Here is a 19,322-nt window from a genome sequence, read left to right as displayed (position 1 = left end):
GTCAGAGGATGTTGGAAAATGGGATGAATTTCACTGATTTGTGCATTTCCTGCCTTTGCCGTGGCTGGAGGGGGATGCAGCAGGGATGGAGAAACTTCTGGAAGATGTCACATGGAGAGGGTCAGGCTGGCAAGGGAGAGCCCTCTGCTCCTGCCTGGGAGCTCTAATGATCCTCAAATGGATCTGTCACTGTCACCACGGCCCCGTGGCTGACGGGGTTAATGGCTGGGGGGTGGTGGGGAGGGGGATCCTGCACCTCCTCCCTCACATCACGGATAAAGATGCTTCTCTGCTTCCCTGACAGCTGCAAAACAACTTTGATGCCTCTTTAAAGGCAGCACAGCCAAGACTAAGATTGGCTGGGGCATTTCTTTGATCATTTCCGTGGGCAAATCCATCCTGCTGGGACGTGGACATCACGCCGGGAGGTCACTGACCAGCAAGGGATGGATTTGTCCAAGAAATGCTTGAGGGACAGCATTAGAGGAAATTGCTCAGGCTGCAATCAATTCCACCCCCCAGCTCCCAGGGAGAAGACAGGCTTGGTGCTGGGAATAAACGTGTTGGAGCTGATGAGGGACTGCTGCGGGTCCAGGCAGAGGCAGCCACAGAAATTCCTGGCTCTCCACAACATCACAAAGCCCCAGGATGAGACCAATGAGGAGCCAGAGAGAGAGAGAACCTGACTTTAAACATTTTATTAAGGCTTAAATGTCTACCTTGAGGGGCAGAGGGGGTCCCTGCTGCCCTCAGGGGGTTCAGTGCCCTGGGACCAGGGGGATCACACCCAGCTGGGGCAGGTGGGCCTTCCCTGAGCTCCAGAGGGAAACTCATCCCTGGATCTTCTCCAAGAGGGGACACAGGGGGTGAAATGTGCCGCCAAGGGTCCCAGAGGGTTTAGGAGGAGAAATTGAGGGATGAGAACCTGCTGTGAGGTGGAGATGAGCCCTGCTCTGATGCCCCAACACCACCCCTTCCTTCCAACCCCGCTCGTGTGGCTCCTGCCCCTCCCTGCAGAACGAAGGGGACCTGGAGAAAATTTGAGCTCCCCCTGGATCGCTGCCCACTGGCAGGACCCCAAAAGGAACTTTTGGGCACTGGAGAAGCTTGGCAGAACCGGTGGCTCTGGAAGCATCCGAGCTTTGCCAGCTCTGGAGAAGGTGATGGGGATCCAGAGGCAGCCATCCATCCTCTCCCCTGCCTTGGGGGAAGTGTGAGAGCTGAATCACCCTGGGATGGCTCACTGCAAACACGACACCACCACTGCAGTGGAGTGGATTTACTGCCTCCCAGTCGTGGGGCTTTTAGGAATTTTGTGCGTATTTTCTAAGTGTTTATTATTTTAAGACGTGTGATTTTCTATTTTTGCTGGGAATGGAGACAGGCTGTAAACTCCTGCTGAGGCAGACAGGGAGCAGGATCAGTGTGGGGCAGCACAAAGCCAAGTTCCAGTGGATGAGCAGCTCCCTCCCGTGCCAGGAACACGACAGCGTTGCTCAGGTGCCTTTTGAGAACAAATAAAGGTGTGACCGAGGTGAGCTGAGTCAGCTGGAGGCTCGTTATGGCCCAGAACATCAATGAAGTGGCACCAGCAGGGTGCTGTAGAGGTGACAAACCCTTTGAGATGTCACCTTACCCTGGCACATCCAGGACAGAACACATCCAAGCCATTTTTTGTCTGGCTTTTTTTCTGGGCAGCTCTCTGAAGCCCCCACGGGTGAGTCTCATCCCTGTGATGCACGAGGATGCTACCACAACCCCTCTGCACCCCTGGCCTGCAGCTCCTCCGTGCTGCTTTGGCTTTTTCCAGCCCGTTTGTTCCCTCCTCTGCCAAGAGATGCACTCCACAACATCACAAAGCCCCAGGATGAGACCAATGAGGAGCCAGAGAGAGAGAGAACCTGACTTTAAACATTTTATTAAGGCTTAAATGTCTATCAGCCAGCCAGGAGCTGGGCTGGTCACACGACATAAACCAAAGGGTGGGATGGGATGGCTTTTCTACAAGAGTCTGGATGAGCAGGGCGAGATCACTGCCAGCTCCTCACGCCTCACTGTTGACTCCAGGACGAGAGACACGCTCCCAGCAGGGAGGGGAGGGCCAGGTGGGCAAGGGGAGGAGCTCAGAGGGGGTTTTTGTGTGTGTTGTCACTCACAGGGACTTTACCTGCTCCACAACCGGGCGGCTGCTGGTCAAACGTGGCGTGAACTGGCGGGGGAAGCCGAGCTGGTCCGAAAGGCACCTGTGCTAAACCTCTGGGCCTCGGGGCAGTGCTGGAGACCAGTCCTGGATAAATACATCTTCCTCCATAAAGAAGCTATGGCTTTTGTCATCCTCAGGCTCCGGCGCCGCGCTCCAACCCCCGTCAGCACAAGAGCGAGTCCTCTCCGCTCTGGGGCGGCTCCGTGCGGACACGGCAGCAGCAGCAGCAGCAGCAGCAGCAGCAGCAGCAGCAGCAGCAGCAGCAGCAGCAGCAGCAGCTCCTCCCCGTGCTCCTGCAGCCCCAGGGCTCAGAAATGAACCCTCCTGACGTCCTGCGTGGCCGCCGCCCTCTTGCAGCTCCCGCAGTGCACGGGGGAGGCCGGAGCCTTCTGGCGCTCGGCCAGGCAGGGCCGGCACAGCAGGTGCCCGCAGGGGAGCTGGTACACGGGCTCTGCCTTGAAGTAGCAGGAGAAGGATTTGCCACAGGAAGCACATCCCTGGGTCTGGCTGCTCCTGCCGTGCTCTGCAAGGCCAGAATCACAGAGTCAGCGGGCTGGGAAAAACTGCAGATGTTGCATTCCCCTGTGGGAAGGGTTTCTCCCCACTCAGGGACTCCTAGAGCTTGTACCATGTAGTTTGACCCTTCCTTTCCTTTCTGACCCCACTGGCTGTGTCCCAAACTGCCCCTCCTTGGCAAGAGCTGAGAAAAGACCCTAGTCCTCTGTGCACACCCTCTTTCCCTCTGGAGACCACCTGGAATAAACATCTTACTGCAGCTGAGGGTCAGAGCCTCTTTTGGGTCCTTTATTCTGCTTATGAAATATTCCTCCAAAGCCTTAGAAGGCCTGAGCTAGCTTGGAACTTCGGAGTGGTTAAAAAGAGGATTTATTTCATGCAGAGATCAACCCAACACCTCCACCTCCCTGGGCAGCCCGTTCCAATGTCTGATCACCCCTTCTGGGAAGAAATCCTTCTCATGCCCGGCCTAAACCCACCCTGGCACAGCCTGAGAGTGTAAAACAAAGGGACAGAAGTGGATTAGGCAAGGGAGAGTGAGGAGTCCAGGCTGGGCCACCCTTTCTGTGCCAGTCGTGCAGGCTCAGGGCACGGCTGTGCCTCAGGGCTGCGCCAGCTTCCTGTCAGTACCACAGGGAAAGGGAACGCTCCCAGGGCAGGGCGTGCTCAGAAAGGGATGGATCACATCAGCACTTGCACTTTTAATTGAGGACAGATGAGTGTAAAAAAGGGCTTTTCACTGTGACTGAGACCATCCTAAGTCATCTCCCTCCCGCCCTTCCGGCCCGACTGAGAGCAGCGATTCCCAGGTGGAAGGGCTGAGGTGGCACTTGGCATTCCTGTCACACGCCACCCATCCAGGGCCACTCAGCTCTCAAACAGCAGCGATTTCAGAGGGCACAGGAAAAAAAGCTTAAGGGCTGAATGTCACTGTGAAGCAGCAAAAGCTGTTTGGGGAGGGGGAGAGAGGGAAAAACAGGCACAGAGAGATGGACAGACAGACACAGCCCTTGCCAGGGTCACCTGGGCACTCTGAAGCTCCATCTCAGCCATGAGCAGGCAGAGCCTCGCCCAGGGGAAGAGAAACCAGGACATGTGGAGGGACAGCTGAAGGTTCAGAGCTTCCCTGCACCCCAAAGGAACAATTCTGGGAATGCATACATGGCTGGAGGAGTGGCTGGGCAGCCTGGATTGTGTGCACCCAGTCCTGCTGGGATCCTGGAGGTCACACGGTATTTCAAAGAATCATGGAATGGTTTGGCTTGGAAGGGATCATAAAGCCCATTCCACCTCCTGCCACGGGCAGGGACATCTGCCACTGTCCCAGGTTGCTCCAAGTCCCATCCAACCTGGCCTTGGACACTTCCAGGGGCAGCCACAGCTTCTCTGGACACCCTGTGCCAGGGCCCTTCCTTCACAGGGAAAGATTTCTTCCCAATATCCAATCTCACCCTACGCCTTTAGTTTACAAACATTCCCCCCTGTCTGTATAAATTGCCTCTCCCTCTCCTTCCCAAGGCCCTTTAAGCACTGGGATTTGCTGGATTTACACCTCTCCAGCAGCATCTCCACACCAGACTCATTCTCCACCCACGTGGCAGCTCCCCAGCCTGCTGCAGGCAGCTCACAGGCAACGCTGAACCCCTCAGCCCAAACTGCAGAGCTCTGGGAGCAGCCTGAGCTCAGCTGGAGCTGGCTGAGCACCGTGTCCAAGCACAGCACATCCCAGAGCAGCCAAAACCACGGGAAAATCACGGGGCTGGGGCCACAGCCTGCTCTGACTGTGGGCACAGACAACATCCCACACCTTGTGGGGCTCAGCAAGGTCTAACCTGCCTCAATGGGAGAATAAAGCAGCAAAACTGCGGAGATGGAGGCAGGGATTGCGAAGTAAAGCTTGCTGGGAGACAATGAAATATTTTTATACGGAATATAAAATACTCTGGGCTCTGACCAACTCCCTGTTAACCCAGCCCCAGCTCCCAAAGGTGATCCAGAGGTGCCTGTTGCTCACCAAGGACCGTGCCCACGCTCCAGGAGCTGCTGCTGCCCCCCTCTCCTGGAGCCTGCTGCTGGCTCTTCATCAGCTTGGCCGTGAAGGAGGGCATGGAGCTGAGAGCAGAGGTCAGCGCAGTGTCCAAGCTCTCCGACAGCTTCTGCTCGTGGGACACCAGGTCTGCAAAGGGTAAAAACAGAGCAGGTCTGCAAAGGGTAAAAACAGAGAGAGCAGCTCTGCAAAGGGTAAAAAACAGAGAGAGCAGGTCTGCAAAGGGTAAAAACAGAGAGAGCAGGTCTGCAAAGGGTAAAAACAGAGAGAGCAGCTCTGCACAGGGTAAAAACAGAGAGAGCAGGTGTGCAAAGGGTAAAAAACAGAGCAGGTGTGCAAAGGGTAAAAACAGAGAGCAGGTGTGCAAAGGGTAAAAACAGAGAGAGCAGGTGTGCAAAGGGTAAAAACAGAGAGAGCAGGTGTGCAAAGGGTAAAAACAGAGAGAGCAGGTGTGCAAAGGGAAAATCAGAGACCAGGTGTGCAAAGGGTAAAACACAGAGAGAGCAGGTCTGCAAAGGGTAAAAACAGAGAGAGCAGGTGTGCAAAGGGTAAAAACAGAGAGAGCAGGTGTGCAAAGGGTAAAAACAGAGAGAGCAGGTGTGCAAAGGGTAAAAAACAGAGAGAGCAGGTCTGCAAAGGGTAAAAAAGAGAGAGACCAGGTGTGCAAAGGGTAAAAACAGAGAGAGCAGCTCTGCAAAGGGTAAAAAAGAGAGAGACCAGGTGTGCAAAGGGTAAAAAACAGAGAGAGCAGGTCTGCAAAGGGTAAAACACAGAGACCAGGTCTGCAAAGGGTAAAAAACAGAGCAGGTCTGCAAAGGGAAACAGAGAGAGCAGGTCTGCAAAGGGTAAAAAACAGAGACCAGGTCTGCAAAGGGAAACACAAGGACCAGGTTTGCAAAGGGAAAATCAGAGACCAAGTCTGCAAAGGGAAACAGAGACCAGCTTTGCAAAGGGAAACAGAGATCAGGTCTGCAAATGGAAAATCAGAGATCAGACCTGCAAAGGGAAATACAAGGACCAGGTCAGCAAAGACAAGAAGAAGATGGAGAGGCAGATGCTGGGAAAAAGAATCTGTGCTGCAAACACTGGCTTGGCTCTGGAGGATTTCAGGAGCCCTGCCACTTGTTCAGAGGTGTCTTTTCCCCACCAAGGGGCTGGGATTTGGGGTGGTGCCTCGTCTCCTTTGGGTCCTAGAGGTGGAATGCCCTATGGATCACCACCAGACATTCACGTGGTGTCTCAGTGCCAACCTACACAGGATTAGAATTGTTTAGGTTGGAAAAGTCTTCCAAGATCATCGAGTCCAACCCTTAACCCAGCTCTGCCAAGGCCACCACTAAATTATGTCCCCAAGTGCCACATCCAGACGGCTTTTAAGTACCTTCAGGGATGGGCAGCCTGTGCCAGGGCTGCAGAACCCTTTCCATGAAGGAATTTTCCCTCATATCCACCCTAAAGCTCTCCTGGCATACCTTGAGGTCGTTTCCTCTTGTTCCCTGGGAACAGAGCCTGACCCTCCCCTGGCTGCACCCTCCTTTCATGGAGTTGTAGCAGGCTGCAGGACTGAAAAAGGGCAAAACTCCAAATCACCCAGGAAGTTGTTTTCCCTTGAAATCCCAGGCACTCCTTCAGCCCAGTGCTCCCAGCCTGGCTCCATGCAGCTCACAGGGAGCATTTCAACCATTAATAAAATCTGTGGGACTTGTTTTTCCCTCTCTGTCCCAGTTCTGAGCCACGGGGCCAGGGCTGGACCCTCCCTGCAGGGCTGCCCTGTGCAGCACCGACGGCGCTAATTAAGACAGAGCATTAAGAGAATGTTGTCTGCATCACTAATTCTGTTAAACCCAGCTCCCAGAGGAAGAGCTCGCACTTGGAGCTGCACATTTGCTCCACCAATCAAGGCTGATGATCCAGTGAAGCACGAGCTCCGTGGGCTGAGCACTCTGCTTTTATTTATGTATGGACACGGCAGCTCCCGCTCCTGTGGGGCTGGGGCACATCCTGGTGGGAGCTGTCACACACCTCCACAGCCAAAATAACCAAAGATTCCTCCCAAAACAGGGAACGAGCTCTAGGCTGAGGGATCAGAGCAGGAATTTGCTGTCTGACTTCTCCCTACTCTTCCTGGCACCACCTGGCATCAATTATTTTCAACAAAATGATTTGTTTAAAATCAAAAAGCCACCTGAGCTTTGTCCTCAAAACATTTTTTGGCAGATTTGATTAGGGTGAAGGTAGAGACAGGTCCCAGCAGCTCTGGGTCACCTCTTGACATGTCACAGAGCACTGGGTTAGAGCAGACCAGGAAATTTGGCTCACCTGCCTAGAGAGCCAACCACAAAATACCCCCACACCTGGATTTACACCCTTTGTCCCCAGGTGCCACATCCACACAGCTTTTAAATCCCTCCAGGGATGGGAACTCCACCACTGCCCTGGGCAGCTGTGCCAGGGCTGGACAACCCTTTCTGTGAAAGAATTGTTCCCAAAATCCAACCTAACCCTCCCCTGGTGCAACCCTTGTTCCCTCCTGTTCCCTGGGAGCAGAGCCTGACCCTCACCTGGCTCCACCCTCCTTCCAGGGAGCTGCTGAGAACAACCAGGTCCCACCTGAGCCTCCTTTCCTCCAGGGCTGCAGAACCTTTTGCATTCCCAGCAGTGCTGCTACCACATCACTGGGAAAAGGATGGATGAAGGGAAACCAGTGCCCATTCCCCTCCCCTGCAGCCACAAGTCACATTTCTTGTCTAATTTAGCCTCTACCAGGTTTTCTGCTTTAACCACCTGCAAATTCTGTGCAAGTCTCTCCCAGTGCTCCCAGTCTCTCCCAGGCTGAGCTGTCCCTCCTGCCTGCAGTTCCCTTGCTGTGGTTTGTTCTGTGTCCCATTCCTGCTTTCCCTCCCACCTCCCTCCTCGTGATGAGCCAGGACTCCCTGTGCCATCACCACTGCACCACCAGACATTTCTTTTCCTGTTTTTGCAGGATGCAATAAATCCTCCTGGATAAAGAAACTTCACACCAGGATGGTGAGAAAAATATTGTCTCCACATGGAAGGAAGAGAAAGGAAATCCAAACTTAAAGGGGAACAGGGAGACCTGAGCCAACAAGGGCTGTGAAACACTGAACAGGGGAGGTGGATGAAATGACCCAGCTCCACCACACCCATCAACAGCCAAACACAGCCTGGCAGCTTTCTGGAGGTGTGATGGGAACTGGCACTGGATTTGCCCTGATTTGAAACCCCAGCCTGGGGCTGTGCCAGCTCTCAAGGAACAGAGGTGACGTGTGGAGCCACGATACCTGTGGAACAGTCCATCTGGATCAAGTGGGAGTCACTGTCAGTTCTCATTTTTTTAGCACTGTTCTCTGAGGTAGCCGTGACAAGTAAGTTTGTAGCAGAAAAATAGGGCGGCTGCAAGGAGCCCTGATCCATGCAGTCCATTTTCCTTTTCAGAGAAGACATGGTGATGGAGGAGGGCACCGGGCTGTCCGCGGCATGCGCCCTGCCCAGCAGGTTGGTGCCAGGGATGCTGTGCTGCAGCAGGAAATGGTCTATCCTGGCCTTGAGGGTGGGGTGAGGTAGGGGCTGCGAGTGCTGGCTGAAGGCCACCCCCGTGAAGGGGTCGCTGGGGACGCGGCCCCACGACGCCTCGCTGCGGTTGCATTTCTCCAGGGTGGTCTGGTCAATCACCTTCCCAGAGGGCAGGAGCATGGGTAAAGTCATGATCTCCAGAGTGATGGGGTCCAGGAACTCTTCAGGGATGTCTTGGACCACATCCACCAGCTTGTGCAGGGTGTGCTGCTCGCTGGCGCTGAAGGGGACGCAGTCGCTCTCCATCGGTGTCCAGGGCTCCGGCTTGACGCTGCCGACGTCCTGCGCCAGGAACTGGGAGGCCACCTGGAAGACGCCCTCGATCACCTCCTGCGGGCAGGACTTGGCAGGCTGTCCCCACACCTCCAGCCTCTTGATGCTGGGCAGGCCGCCCCCGGCCACGTGGGTGATGCAGATTTTCAGGTGGGACACGTTGCTGAGCGAGGCCGGCCCTTTGTTCCAGAGGTCTTGAGACACCGAGCCGGGGTAGGAGAAGACGTTTTCCATCTGATGGAAGGGAGGCCTGGGCTTGAAGCCTCTGTGGCCAAAAGTCACTTTGCTCTGGTTTTTTAAGACGGCTTTGCCCACCAGGGTGAAGGTGTCCTTGTCCGACACAGGCTGCCCGGCCAGGCCTGAGCACTGCCCCTCGGGGCTCTGCCAAGAGGTTTTGTTGCATGAGGTAGAGGTGTAAACTTCCAGCCCGGAGAAGGTCTGGTAGCCCCCCGAGGAGATGTCGATGTTGATCCTGCAGATCTCGACGTTGAAGGGGAAGGAGATGGTGACGTGCACCGGGGGTTTGATGAAGTACTCGCTGCGGAAGCCGCGGTTCCTCCGCGCCAGGTCCTCGGAGATCAGGTTCTCCACCTCGTAGCCATCGGCAGAGATCTGTGAGCCAGCACAAAACCCCGTTCAGTTTGGAGCCAGGAAACACAAGGAGGACAATTTCACAAGCATCTCCAGGGATTCTCAGGACAACACCAGCCAAGGGTGAGGTTTATGTGCGGCTCAGAGCAGGCAGGAGATCCCTGCTGTAAGGCAGACCTCACACCCTCCTCCAGCCACTCTTCCTCCCATCCCCTCTTCCTGCACCCTCTGTCCCCCTGTGCAGGCCTGATTTAACTGCTGGAACCATGGAAAATTAGGGATAATTCATGGTTTTTGGCTGGCTCCGTGAAATACTTCACCCCAATAATTCCAGGGTGGCTGGGAGCAGAGGATGAGCACGGGGGAGATGGATTCTCCTCTTGCAGCCTCCCTTTTCTGGTGGGAGTCTCCTGGTTTTCTTTGTGCCCACTTATCCATGTGGAAATGCACTTGGAATCACAGTTACAGGACCCCAGAGGAACTCTGGGTGTGAATCAGCCTCTGGGAGCCACCCCACCCATTCTTGAGGGAGAATCCATCAAACCAGGCAGGATCTGGTTTGGAACGTCCAAACCCACCCTCTGTTCTGCTCCTGGGCAGACTGGTTCAACCCATTCCCTTTCCTGGAAGCCCCAGGCCCTGAGAAATCTGCAGCCCTTGCTGAATGGACAAATAAAAACGAGGAAAATCTATTTATTCCACCTGTTTAATATGGTCATGATCACAACAATCACTCCAAACCTCTGTGGCATGGCTGGGTCTCTCCACAAAAAATTCCAGCACTGCTGCTTTTGCAGCACAGTATTTGCAAAGCCAAGGCTGTCCTGGATTTTGGGGTGAGTTGGTGTGGAAACTTACAAATAAAAAATAGATTTAAATAAAACTTGATTTTCTTAAAAAGATTCTGATGTGCTGAGCGAAATCAGAAATACTTGGAAAGTAACCTCAGTAAATATTACCAAGAGCTGTGTTGTCCAATGGGCAGAGGGAAAAGCTGGAATATTGCAGGGAAAAGGGATCTCAAGGCAAGGAACTTACACCTGGAAGCACATAATGCTGTCTGGTCATGAGATCCTGCAAAATTAGGGCTTTTCTCTCCAAAATTTAGTGTGTGCCACAGCAGAGCAGTGATGCTGATTATCCCAGAGCAGCAGTGAACAAGCTCCTCCCTAGAATAATTCCACCTAATCCCTCCCTGCCTCCCACTCCCCAAAACCCCCTCCTCACTATTTTACCTTGTTGCAGTGAATTCTTGGCTTGAACTGTGGGAGACAGACGTTTATTACCATCTTGGAAGCTGGAGAGAGGTCACTTGCTGAGCATCAGAGTCAGCTTGGAAAAAAAAAGTTAAAAATAAAATAAGTGAATATCCATGAGCAGTGAAAGGATCTCGTGTTTTGGGTGAGTTACAGGCTTGGGAATTCCTAAAATGCAGCTCAGATTTGAGTCCAGGAGGTGAAGCCAATATAAACCCAAATGAATGTGGTGGAGAGATGTGATTGAATGAAAAAAAAAATCACACTAATATTAATTAGTGAGCCTGTGAAGAAAAATTAAATTTAAAAAGCCTATTTTAACTAAAACCACCTATGAACAGCCCAGCAATTAAATCTGAAGGTTTATCAAAGATGCAGGAGTTTTGTAGGTGTAGAGAAGCACCAGCACAGCACAGGAGGCTGTCACAGTGAGTCAAGATTAACCACAAATATTAATAATTGGTGTTAAATAACTCCAAGGGAGCAGAGGGCACGGAATAGCTCTGAGGGAGATGTCTGGGATCTGAACACCAAATTCTTCTGCCAGCATTCATTAAAGAAACTCGAGTGAATACACCTTCATTCCCATTGAAAAAAAATGTGCCTGGAATTGGCTCTCTCACATCCCTTCTAAGAATGAAATTATCTTCGAGGTGAGAGCTTTAACCTCCTGTTAACCCCAGCTTTAAAATGTCACCGCCCTGGGCAGCCTTGCAAATCAGGGGCACGCTGCCTGCTTCAAGAACAAGCAGCTCTTTAATGATTTTCCACTGATCTGTTGGTTCAGCCCAAATGAAATTGGCCTTCTGGGGGCATGTTGGAAAGGCAGAGTTAATGAGCTCCCTGTGCTGCATCTGCAAGGAGAAAGGTGGAATTCAAGGCACAAATCCCACGGATAAAGCCCAACCCAACACGGAATTCCCACAACTGCAGAGAGCAGAGCGTGGTTACAATGCCTTGAATGAAGCAGGTGTGAACCTTGCAAGAGGAACAGCAAGGTGAGCAGCACTTCCATCCCAAAATCTGGTCTGGCAGCCAGGAGAAGCAATTCCTGCTCCTCGAGGAGCAGGACAAACACACACCAACTCTCCTCCAACACGACTCTCCTGGCTTTGAGTCTGAGAGGTTTGCAGGACTGGGCTGCCAGTGAGGAAATGTTTAAACCGGTCTGACTTTTGGCACTCACATCTTGTAGGAGACTGACAGTTCAGCCACAGGCTGTGCCTCAAAACTGCTCTTTTTGATCCAAAATGAATTTACCAAGTGGTAAATTCACTTGGCCCTCAGCACTGGTGTTGTGAAAAGTGGCAAACCAACTCTCCTTGCTCCCTTTCTTGGGAACACTCAAGATTCTCCCCCTCTCTATCTCTCCACTCTTTTCTGGGCTGAAGACTTCTCCTGCAACATGAGGAGCTCTGTATGGGTATTTTATAGGATTTTCTCCTACCTGTTTGTGTGATCCTGAGAGAAAGAACTCAGGTTAATTTTTCCAGTCTCAATACCTCGGTATGAAAATGGATTATTCTGCATTTCCAAGTCACTGCACTCCCTTCTGCTGCAAGACTCTGCTACAAATCTCATGGTAAAAGCTGAGCCACCAAGTTGCTTTTACCCATGGCTGGGTTGTTTTTTCCTCTCTCTTTGCTGTGTGCCTTCCCTAAGGTGAACAAAGATCTTTGGAGTGAGGCAGTGAAACGCAGACTGAAAAAATCCTCAGTGGTTTTGGCCAAGGAATTTTAAACCAGACTGTCTGGAGTTTGTCACCACAACTCCTCCTGGTGTCCTGCGTGGGACTAGGGAGCTGCTGCCATAAGGAATGTGCATGGTGGACACCAAACAAAGTCTTTGGAGCATGAAATGAACGTCCTGAGGTCAGAGCACCCCAACCCTCAGTCCCATCCTAAAGGAGAAACCCAGGCTGTGCTCTCAGCTCCAGCCCCATGGGGATGGAAACACAAGGAAACAGCTGGGTGTGCTCCTGGCACCCAGCTCAGCCTCACGACTAAATATCCTCTGTTCCTGCCCTCACAGAGGCACCAAACCCAACCACTCTCATCTAGGGCGGAGAAAGAAGCAATCACAGAGAAAAATGAATCATTAGCAGGTTTTATTTGTGGTGGAAGCATCTGAGGATCCAGGTACAAAAGCAGAGCACGGGAAGTCCGGATGTCAACAGAACAGAAACTGCCAAAAACCGAGCCAAACTCCCAGAGGCCATTTTACCCAGCACCCAGCCAGGGAGCTGCACTGGGGAGGCTCTGGGCAAGCCCTTGCCCCCACTAGCCAGCCCTGGTGAGCAGGGCCGGGCAGAACACCTTGTAGTGGAGGTAGCTGAGCTTCTCGGAGCGCGTGCGCTTGAGCAGAGGGAACCACTCCCAGAAGGGGATCTCCACCACCGTGTAGCCCAGCAGGCGCAGCTGCCGCCGCTTCAGGCAGTGCAGCCCCAGCAGGCGCCTGGAGCCGTAGCAGAAGTGGTTCCTGTTGGACACCTGCAGTGCCAGCCTCACCTCCCGAGGCTGCCAGCGCCCTGGGGCAGGCTCAGCCTGGGATGTGGCACCCGCAGGAAGGGCTCCGCCCAAGTGTGGCGTTCCTGCAGCGTCCCCTCGCTCCTGTCCGGGAATCCTGGCTTCATTCCCCACTTCTGGGGGACTCTGGCTATGAGCTCTCCCCTGTAGGAGCTGAGACATTAAATCATCTGTCAGACTGACTCCCATGTCTTTCAGCTTCTTGGCTGCCACAGGGTCCTTGAAGTTGAAAGGAATGGGGTGTCCATCCGGGGCCAAGCGCACCTCCAGGTCGCAGGACCTGGTGTGGGGCAGGATCATGTGGTTCTTCACAAACTCAGGGCCTCCCAACATGCTCTCGAGGAGGGACGTGGCTTCCACAATCTCAGGCCTGATGTAGATTTCCCGCTCTGCAAAGCTTGAAACCATCTCAGTGAACTCCTGACAAAGCTGAGGTGGGAGCTGGCTGCCTCGATAGGTCGGGCACTCGATTTCAACGCTCTTACCAAGGGTGAACAGGTCCTTGTTGAGCTCGTATTTGCTACCTCTGGTTTTCTGGACAAACTCCTCCTTCAAAGCAAAGTCTATCAGCTCCTCTGGAAAGCGTTTGACAAATGCCAGGCCAAGCAGAGCAGTAAGGAGATGCTCTGGAAACTTGTGAAACTCATGGAGTTTTGCATGCAATTGCTTGATCAGGCTGGAGTAAAACTCCTCGTTGGGAGGTTCATAGTCCAGGCACCCAAAAGACCACAGGAATTTGGCAGCATCCTTGCTCCGGCAGTAGGACACCTTGGAAGGCAACGAGGTGGCTACAGCAGCCAAGACATCCTCGTCAAAGAAGTGCAGGGATGAATAGGTGAGGGTGATGTGCATGATGCCCTGGATGTTGGTTGCAGGGATCCGAGCAGGAATCACCTTCCCCAGCTCCCTCATGAGGGGCAGGTGGTCCATGCGGGTGTAGCGCAGCATCTTGAGCACGTTCACCAAGGCGTAGGTGCTCATGTCCTCCATCTGCAGGGACACCCTGTCTGCAATCCTCCTCATGACGTGGTCAGAGATGCCACTGAGCGACTTGAAGAGCCCCAGGCAGATGGCACCCAGCTCCTCCAAGGTGAAGGCGTCCAGGTGCTTCAGGATCGTGCTCTCCACCTTCTGCGCCAAGTCCGCGGGCGCCCTCCGGCCCTCCCCGACGATGTAAAGGAGCTGCACGAACTGGGGCAGGGTGAGGTCCCTCCAGTGCAGGTTGGCATAGCTGAACAGAATGCCCAGGTAGGAGGGCACGCTGCGCTCCAGGCAGCGCCAGCAATCCGCCACCAGCAGCAGCTGCTCCAGCCCCATGTCCCACGCCCGCCGGCAGAACTCAGCCTCGCACGCGCTGAGCAGGGGGTGGGAGGCTGGCACGGCCAGAGGGACACAGGCCTTTAAAAGCTGGATGAGATCTGGGGTGCTGAAGAGCCCGATGGCCGTGACAGCACGGTGACACAGGGCGCTGAACCTGGGGTCGGACGGCAGCGCCGCGCGTCGCTCCGCGGGCAGGCGGCTCAGCTTGAGGAAATAATCCGTGAGAGTTCCCGGGCTGCCCTCACAGCCCGCCACACTCTGTAAAATCGAGTCCCCTTCCTCTGCAGGGAGGGTCTGTGCTGGCTCAGCGCTGTCACAGCTCAGAGATCTGTACTCAGGCCTCCCCTTCTGGAACACGCGGGGGTCCTCCTTGGAGTTGTGCACTTCCCATTTTTCCTTCTCTGCCTCCTCCTTGGCCAGGATGATCTGCTCCAGGGGCGTGCTGGGCTCGGGCAGGGCATTCCTGACGGGTGACAAAGCTTGGGAAGAGGCAGTGGGGAATGCCTGCGGAGCCCCCACGGTGCCAGGGCCGGTGAACGTGTCACCGAGGGCCTGGCTGCTGTCCCTATCCACGTGCTGCTGGGAGCCAGCCCTGCCCCTGGCATAGGCAGCTGGGTTATACAACACCCTGTAGTCCTGTGGCTTCAGCAGCTGGATTGTAGCCCTGGATTCAGTCCTGGTCTTGGCTGCTCCTGGCTTATCTCGCTTTTCCTTCTCCTTTTTGCTGCTTCCACGCTCGGCCTTGTGCTTGGCTGTGGTCGAAAACGCTGGCACCCTGCTCAGCCTGGGCAATCTTCGGCACATTAGCACCACAGCCATGGAGCTCAACTTAGGGGGCTCAGAACTGCTTCCAGGTACTGAAAAAAGGGCAGACGGAGAGTGAGTGGCCTCCACCTCACAGGCAGCACCTTCTAACCAATCCTTTATGCTACCTCCTTTCAGGGCAGCTGGGTCCCTGAAAAGCCACTATGGAATGTCACCTCATGCAAAGGCAGCTTGGGACCAGCACCCAGGTGACCTGGGGATGGAGCAGGAGGCAGCCAGGCATGGTCTGCTGCTCAGCAGACACAACAAACCTGGCACAGACCAGCAGAGCTAAGAAAAAAAATCATTGTTTTTTCATTTTTAAGAGACCCAAGCTGCTTTTCTTTCATTCTGAACAATAAAAAATTTTTTTTTTTTGCAGAAGAGCTGCAGTTTCAAGAGGCTTTATGTGTTCAGACAGAGCATTCTGCTGCTTTGGTCATCGTGGTCTGAATCACTGACCACCACTTGAGAAGTTGTCCAAATATCCAGGGTGCCACACTGCCCTTTGCACCTGGAGACAGGATGTGGAGCAAAATCTCCACAGAGCCAGCGCAGAGAGTGAAAACTGGCCCAGAACCTGCAGAAGGAGGTTGGAGGAATGAAGAAATGTGGCCAGAGCGAAGTGGGGGAAGAGCAGGGGAGAAGTAACGTGAATCATTACGTGATACTACACCCCAGGCTGAGAACCAGGGGGGACAGAGCTTTAAACTTCAGATCTGAGAGCATTTCCCAGAGTTTTAGGGTACAGGAGGCTTAAAGATGGCTGGTGCCTTCCTAATTCCTGCCTGAAGCAGCTACAGCTCAGAGGGTGAGGATGAGAAATCCGTAGGAGTCCAGCTGGGTGCTGCCAGCCTGCACTGGCTGCCAAACCAGCCCCGTTTACCACCATTCAGACGCTGATTAAAAAAACAAAGCACCGGGTCAGATTTTTCTCAAAAATCCTCATCCCACCCACACATCCATCACACAGGTGTTATCCACATCCTTAAAACCCCTCAGTACCACAGGGAGCTGGGCAATCAGGAAAGCCAAGGCCTGGCAGGGATGCTGCCGCTGCAGCATGCTCTGTGCTCCCCACACGGGGAAATAAATCCTCACGGACACCCCTCGGAGCTCTGCGTGTACCCACGGCTTCCTGAGCAGGGGTGGAGCAAGATCAGTGCAGGAAACTCAGTTCTGCAGCAGTAAAATGGGCACTTTGGGGCAGAGGAGGTGGGTTTGGGGTGTGTGAGTGGGATGGGGGCTCATGAGCAGCCCTGGCTGAGCATCAACTGGATTTTGTTGGTGTATAAGGATCCCCACATCTCCCATGATCCAGGGACACCTTCCACTATGCCAGGTTGCTCCAAGCCCTGTTCAACCTGGCCTTGGGACACTTCCAGGGATGGGACATCCATGCTTCTCTGGGCAACCCGTTCCACTGAAGCAGATGAGGACATCTCACATCCTCTGCTGCATGGACAGAGCTTGGAGGCAGCAAACAGCAGCCAAAGAGGGAGGAGAAGCTGCTGGAGCAGAAACCAGCCCAGCAGAGAAGTGAACAAACCAACTGGGCTGGAGACCAAGAGGATCTTGGGGGGAAGGAAAGGCAAACTGAAATGTGGACTTGTGGGGAGAGCCATGCAAGGAGGAGGGTACACGAGAGGCCACTGTGTTTTTAGGATGATCAGTAAATGATGATCATTTTAGGAGAGGCCACTGTGTTTTTAGGATGATCAGTAAATATTGTGAGCTGCTGCCCATTGGGCACCTTATCTGTATCTCCAAACACCCTGAGTCAGTTCCAGGAGCAGATCAGGCTCTGTCCCACAGACCCCAGGCTGTTCCAAGGCTGTGACTGTCACACCCCAGCATGAGAAATCAAATTGTGCCAGGCAGGAGAGACTCTGCCCCTGCCTGCCTGCCTGGGGAGCAGGGAAAGGAAAAGCCTCCTCAGAAGCTGGACAGGAAAACTCGAGCCAAGAGCTGGATTTCAAAGCTCTCCTGTCCAGCTCAAGGGAATGTCTGATAAAATGATCATTCCTGGCTCTATTGGCTGTGGTGTCCAGCCTGAAGTGGCTGCAGGTGACAGATGCTGGAGGCAGGGGACAAAGCTCAGACTGCCCCTGCCTGGGGGAAGGAGAAATCCCCTCCAACATCTCCTCCTCCAGCACCCTGCAGAGCCTGGACCATTAAGAGGGGCTGGATCAAGCTCCAAAACTCATCTTGAACACGAGGAGGTTTATCCAGGCAAGGCTTTCCCAGCGATTTCCTTGTCTGACTCAGCTTCTGAGCGTCTTTATCTATTTTTCTGCTAACAAACCCCAGGTTATTTATACAAACCAACTTCTCTCTGCTGTGAAAGGTGATATTCCCCAGGAAACCCAGCACTGCTGCTCCCAGAACCCCTCCCAGCAACACCAGCCCCGCTTCAAAGCCAGGGAATCAAAGCCCCGGCAAGGCTCCGAAGGCGAGCGCCGCGTGCTGCCAAGAATATCCTCACGGATTGACGGTGGAGCTGTGACACATTTGGGAATCCAGGCAGTGCAGAGATTGCTTCTCTCCTCCTTTGCTCCAAATCCAGCCAAACAGAGGAGACCACGCACAGCGGAGCGAGGCTGGGATGGGACAAGACAGTTCCAAACACCCTCCAGGGCAATGGGCTGCTCCACGTGATTTTTCCATGATTTTGCCCACCCCCGGCCCAAATCTTTGTGATCTTTCCAGTTTCCAGCCCAGTTCTCTTCCAGCTCCACCCACACCTTCCCTGGATTGGCCTCTCTTCACCTTGAGCAATCAGCCTGCCTTCCTTCCCCCTCCCACTTCACATCCCAACACAGCCAAACTCTTCCCACCTCTGGGCAGGTCTCTCCAGAATTTTCACTTCCAGCAGCTCCAAGGAGCCAGGGAGTTTTGGAGCTGGGCCCTGCAGGCTGGGAATGCCCTTTGAGGAGCTGCTCAGGCATGGAAACGCCTCTGTTTAAGAGTCACAGCTGAACATCACTAAACACCTGGAAAAGAACATTCCCAGAGGGATGCCACCCACCCCAGGGCCCAGCCCTGTGGAAGGGGATGTTGGTGCATCCCAAAATGCTGTCAGGGCTTTTGTTCCTTCTGGAACACTCAGAGGGGCTTTTGGAAACCCCTCACCCTGTGCTCCCACTGACAGCCAAAGGGCAGAGGGAATCTCCTGGGGATGTGTGAGGAATGAAATAAAACATAAGGGGATAAAACAGCTCCTTTTGGCCTAAAGTGAACTCCTTGGCCTGGGCTGGAGAGGAGAGCAACAGCAAAGGGATTTTATTCCCCCAATGGGTTATGATGTCAGGGCGCGAAATTGTCACTTTTTGGTTTGTTTGTGCTTTTTCCTTCTTTTTTGGAGCTCACAGAATGGTTTGGGTTGGAAGGGATTTAAATTCACCTCATTCTGCCCCCCTGTCATGGACACCTTCCACTGTCCAAGGTGGCTCCAAGCCCTGTTTAGCCTGGCCCTGGACACTTCCAGGGATCCAGGGGCAGCCACAGCTACTCTGGGCACCCTGTGCCAGGGCCTGCCCACCCTCACAGGGAACAATTCCTTCCCAATATCCCATCCATCCCTGACCTCTGGCAGTGGGAAGCCATTCCCTGTGTCCTGTCCCTCCATCCCTTGTCCCCAGTCCCTCTCCAGCTCTCCTGGAGCCCCTTCAGGCCCTGCCAGGGGCTCTGAGCTCTCCCTGGAGTTTTCCCTTCTCCAGGTGAGCACCCCCAGCTCTCCCAGCCTGGCTCCAGAGCAGAGGGGCTCCAGCCCTGCAGCAGCTCCGGGGACAGGGCTGGAAACCCCAGTCCCGCTATTCACCCCTGTGGCTGCAACTACAGACACATAAGACGTAAATATATCCATACACACAGACGTATATATCTATATATGTATATATAGATATGGATATGGGGCAATGCAGCTCAGGGCAGGACGAGGGCGGCCCCGCCGGCTGAGGGGGTGGTTCGGGCAGGGGGCAGAGGACGGGGACAAGGGCAGAGGAAGGGGAACGGGGATGAGAAGGGAAAGGGAACGGGCAGGGGACGGGGCCGGGACTCACCGGGGCCGCTCCGGCGCCGCCGCCGCCGCCTCCTCCTGCACCCTTCGCCTCCTCCCGCCGCTTCCGGTCGCGCGCCGCTGACGCCACTTCCGGTTCCCAGCGCGCGACCGGCTGGTGGCGCCAGAGGCGCGC

The 19,322-nt window shown here is 54.1% G+C and overlaps 2 protein-coding genes across 2 annotated transcripts; both read right to left on the bottom strand.

Annotated features, from left to right (window-relative positions):
• Positions 1-1,901: 1,901 nt before the first annotated feature.
• UBOX5 (U-box domain containing 5) lies at positions 1,902-19,322 on the bottom strand. Its single transcript, XM_063401367.1, has 5 exons — positions 19,191-19,322; positions 10,460-10,556; positions 8,069-9,245; positions 4,734-4,895; positions 1,902-2,726 (listed from the first exon to the last, which is right to left on the bottom strand). Exons 2-5 carry the CDS (start codon positions 10,511-10,513, stop codon positions 2,512-2,514), a joined length of 1,608 nt encoding a protein of 535 aa, XP_063257437.1. The 5' UTR covers positions 10,514-10,556; positions 19,191-19,322; the 3' UTR covers positions 1,902-2,511.
• Positions 12,469-19,275, bottom strand: FASTKD5 (FAST kinase domains 5). Its single transcript, XM_063401361.1, has 2 exons — positions 19,191-19,275; positions 12,469-15,182 (listed from the first exon to the last, which is right to left on the bottom strand). The coding sequence occupies exon 2, from the start codon at positions 15,142-15,144 to the stop codon at positions 12,760-12,762; it is 2,385 nt and encodes a 794-aa protein (XP_063257431.1). The 5' UTR covers positions 15,145-15,182; positions 19,191-19,275; the 3' UTR covers positions 12,469-12,759.

The sequence above is a fragment of the Prinia subflava genome, chromosome 7 (assembly GCF_021018805.1).
Source record: "Prinia subflava isolate CZ2003 ecotype Zambia chromosome 7, Cam_Psub_1.2, whole genome shotgun sequence".
NCBI lineage: Eukaryota > Metazoa > Chordata > Aves > Passeriformes > Cisticolidae > Prinia > Prinia subflava.
The sequence above is the reverse complement of the archived record's forward strand: the minus strand, read 5'-3'. Positions and strand labels throughout refer to the sequence as shown.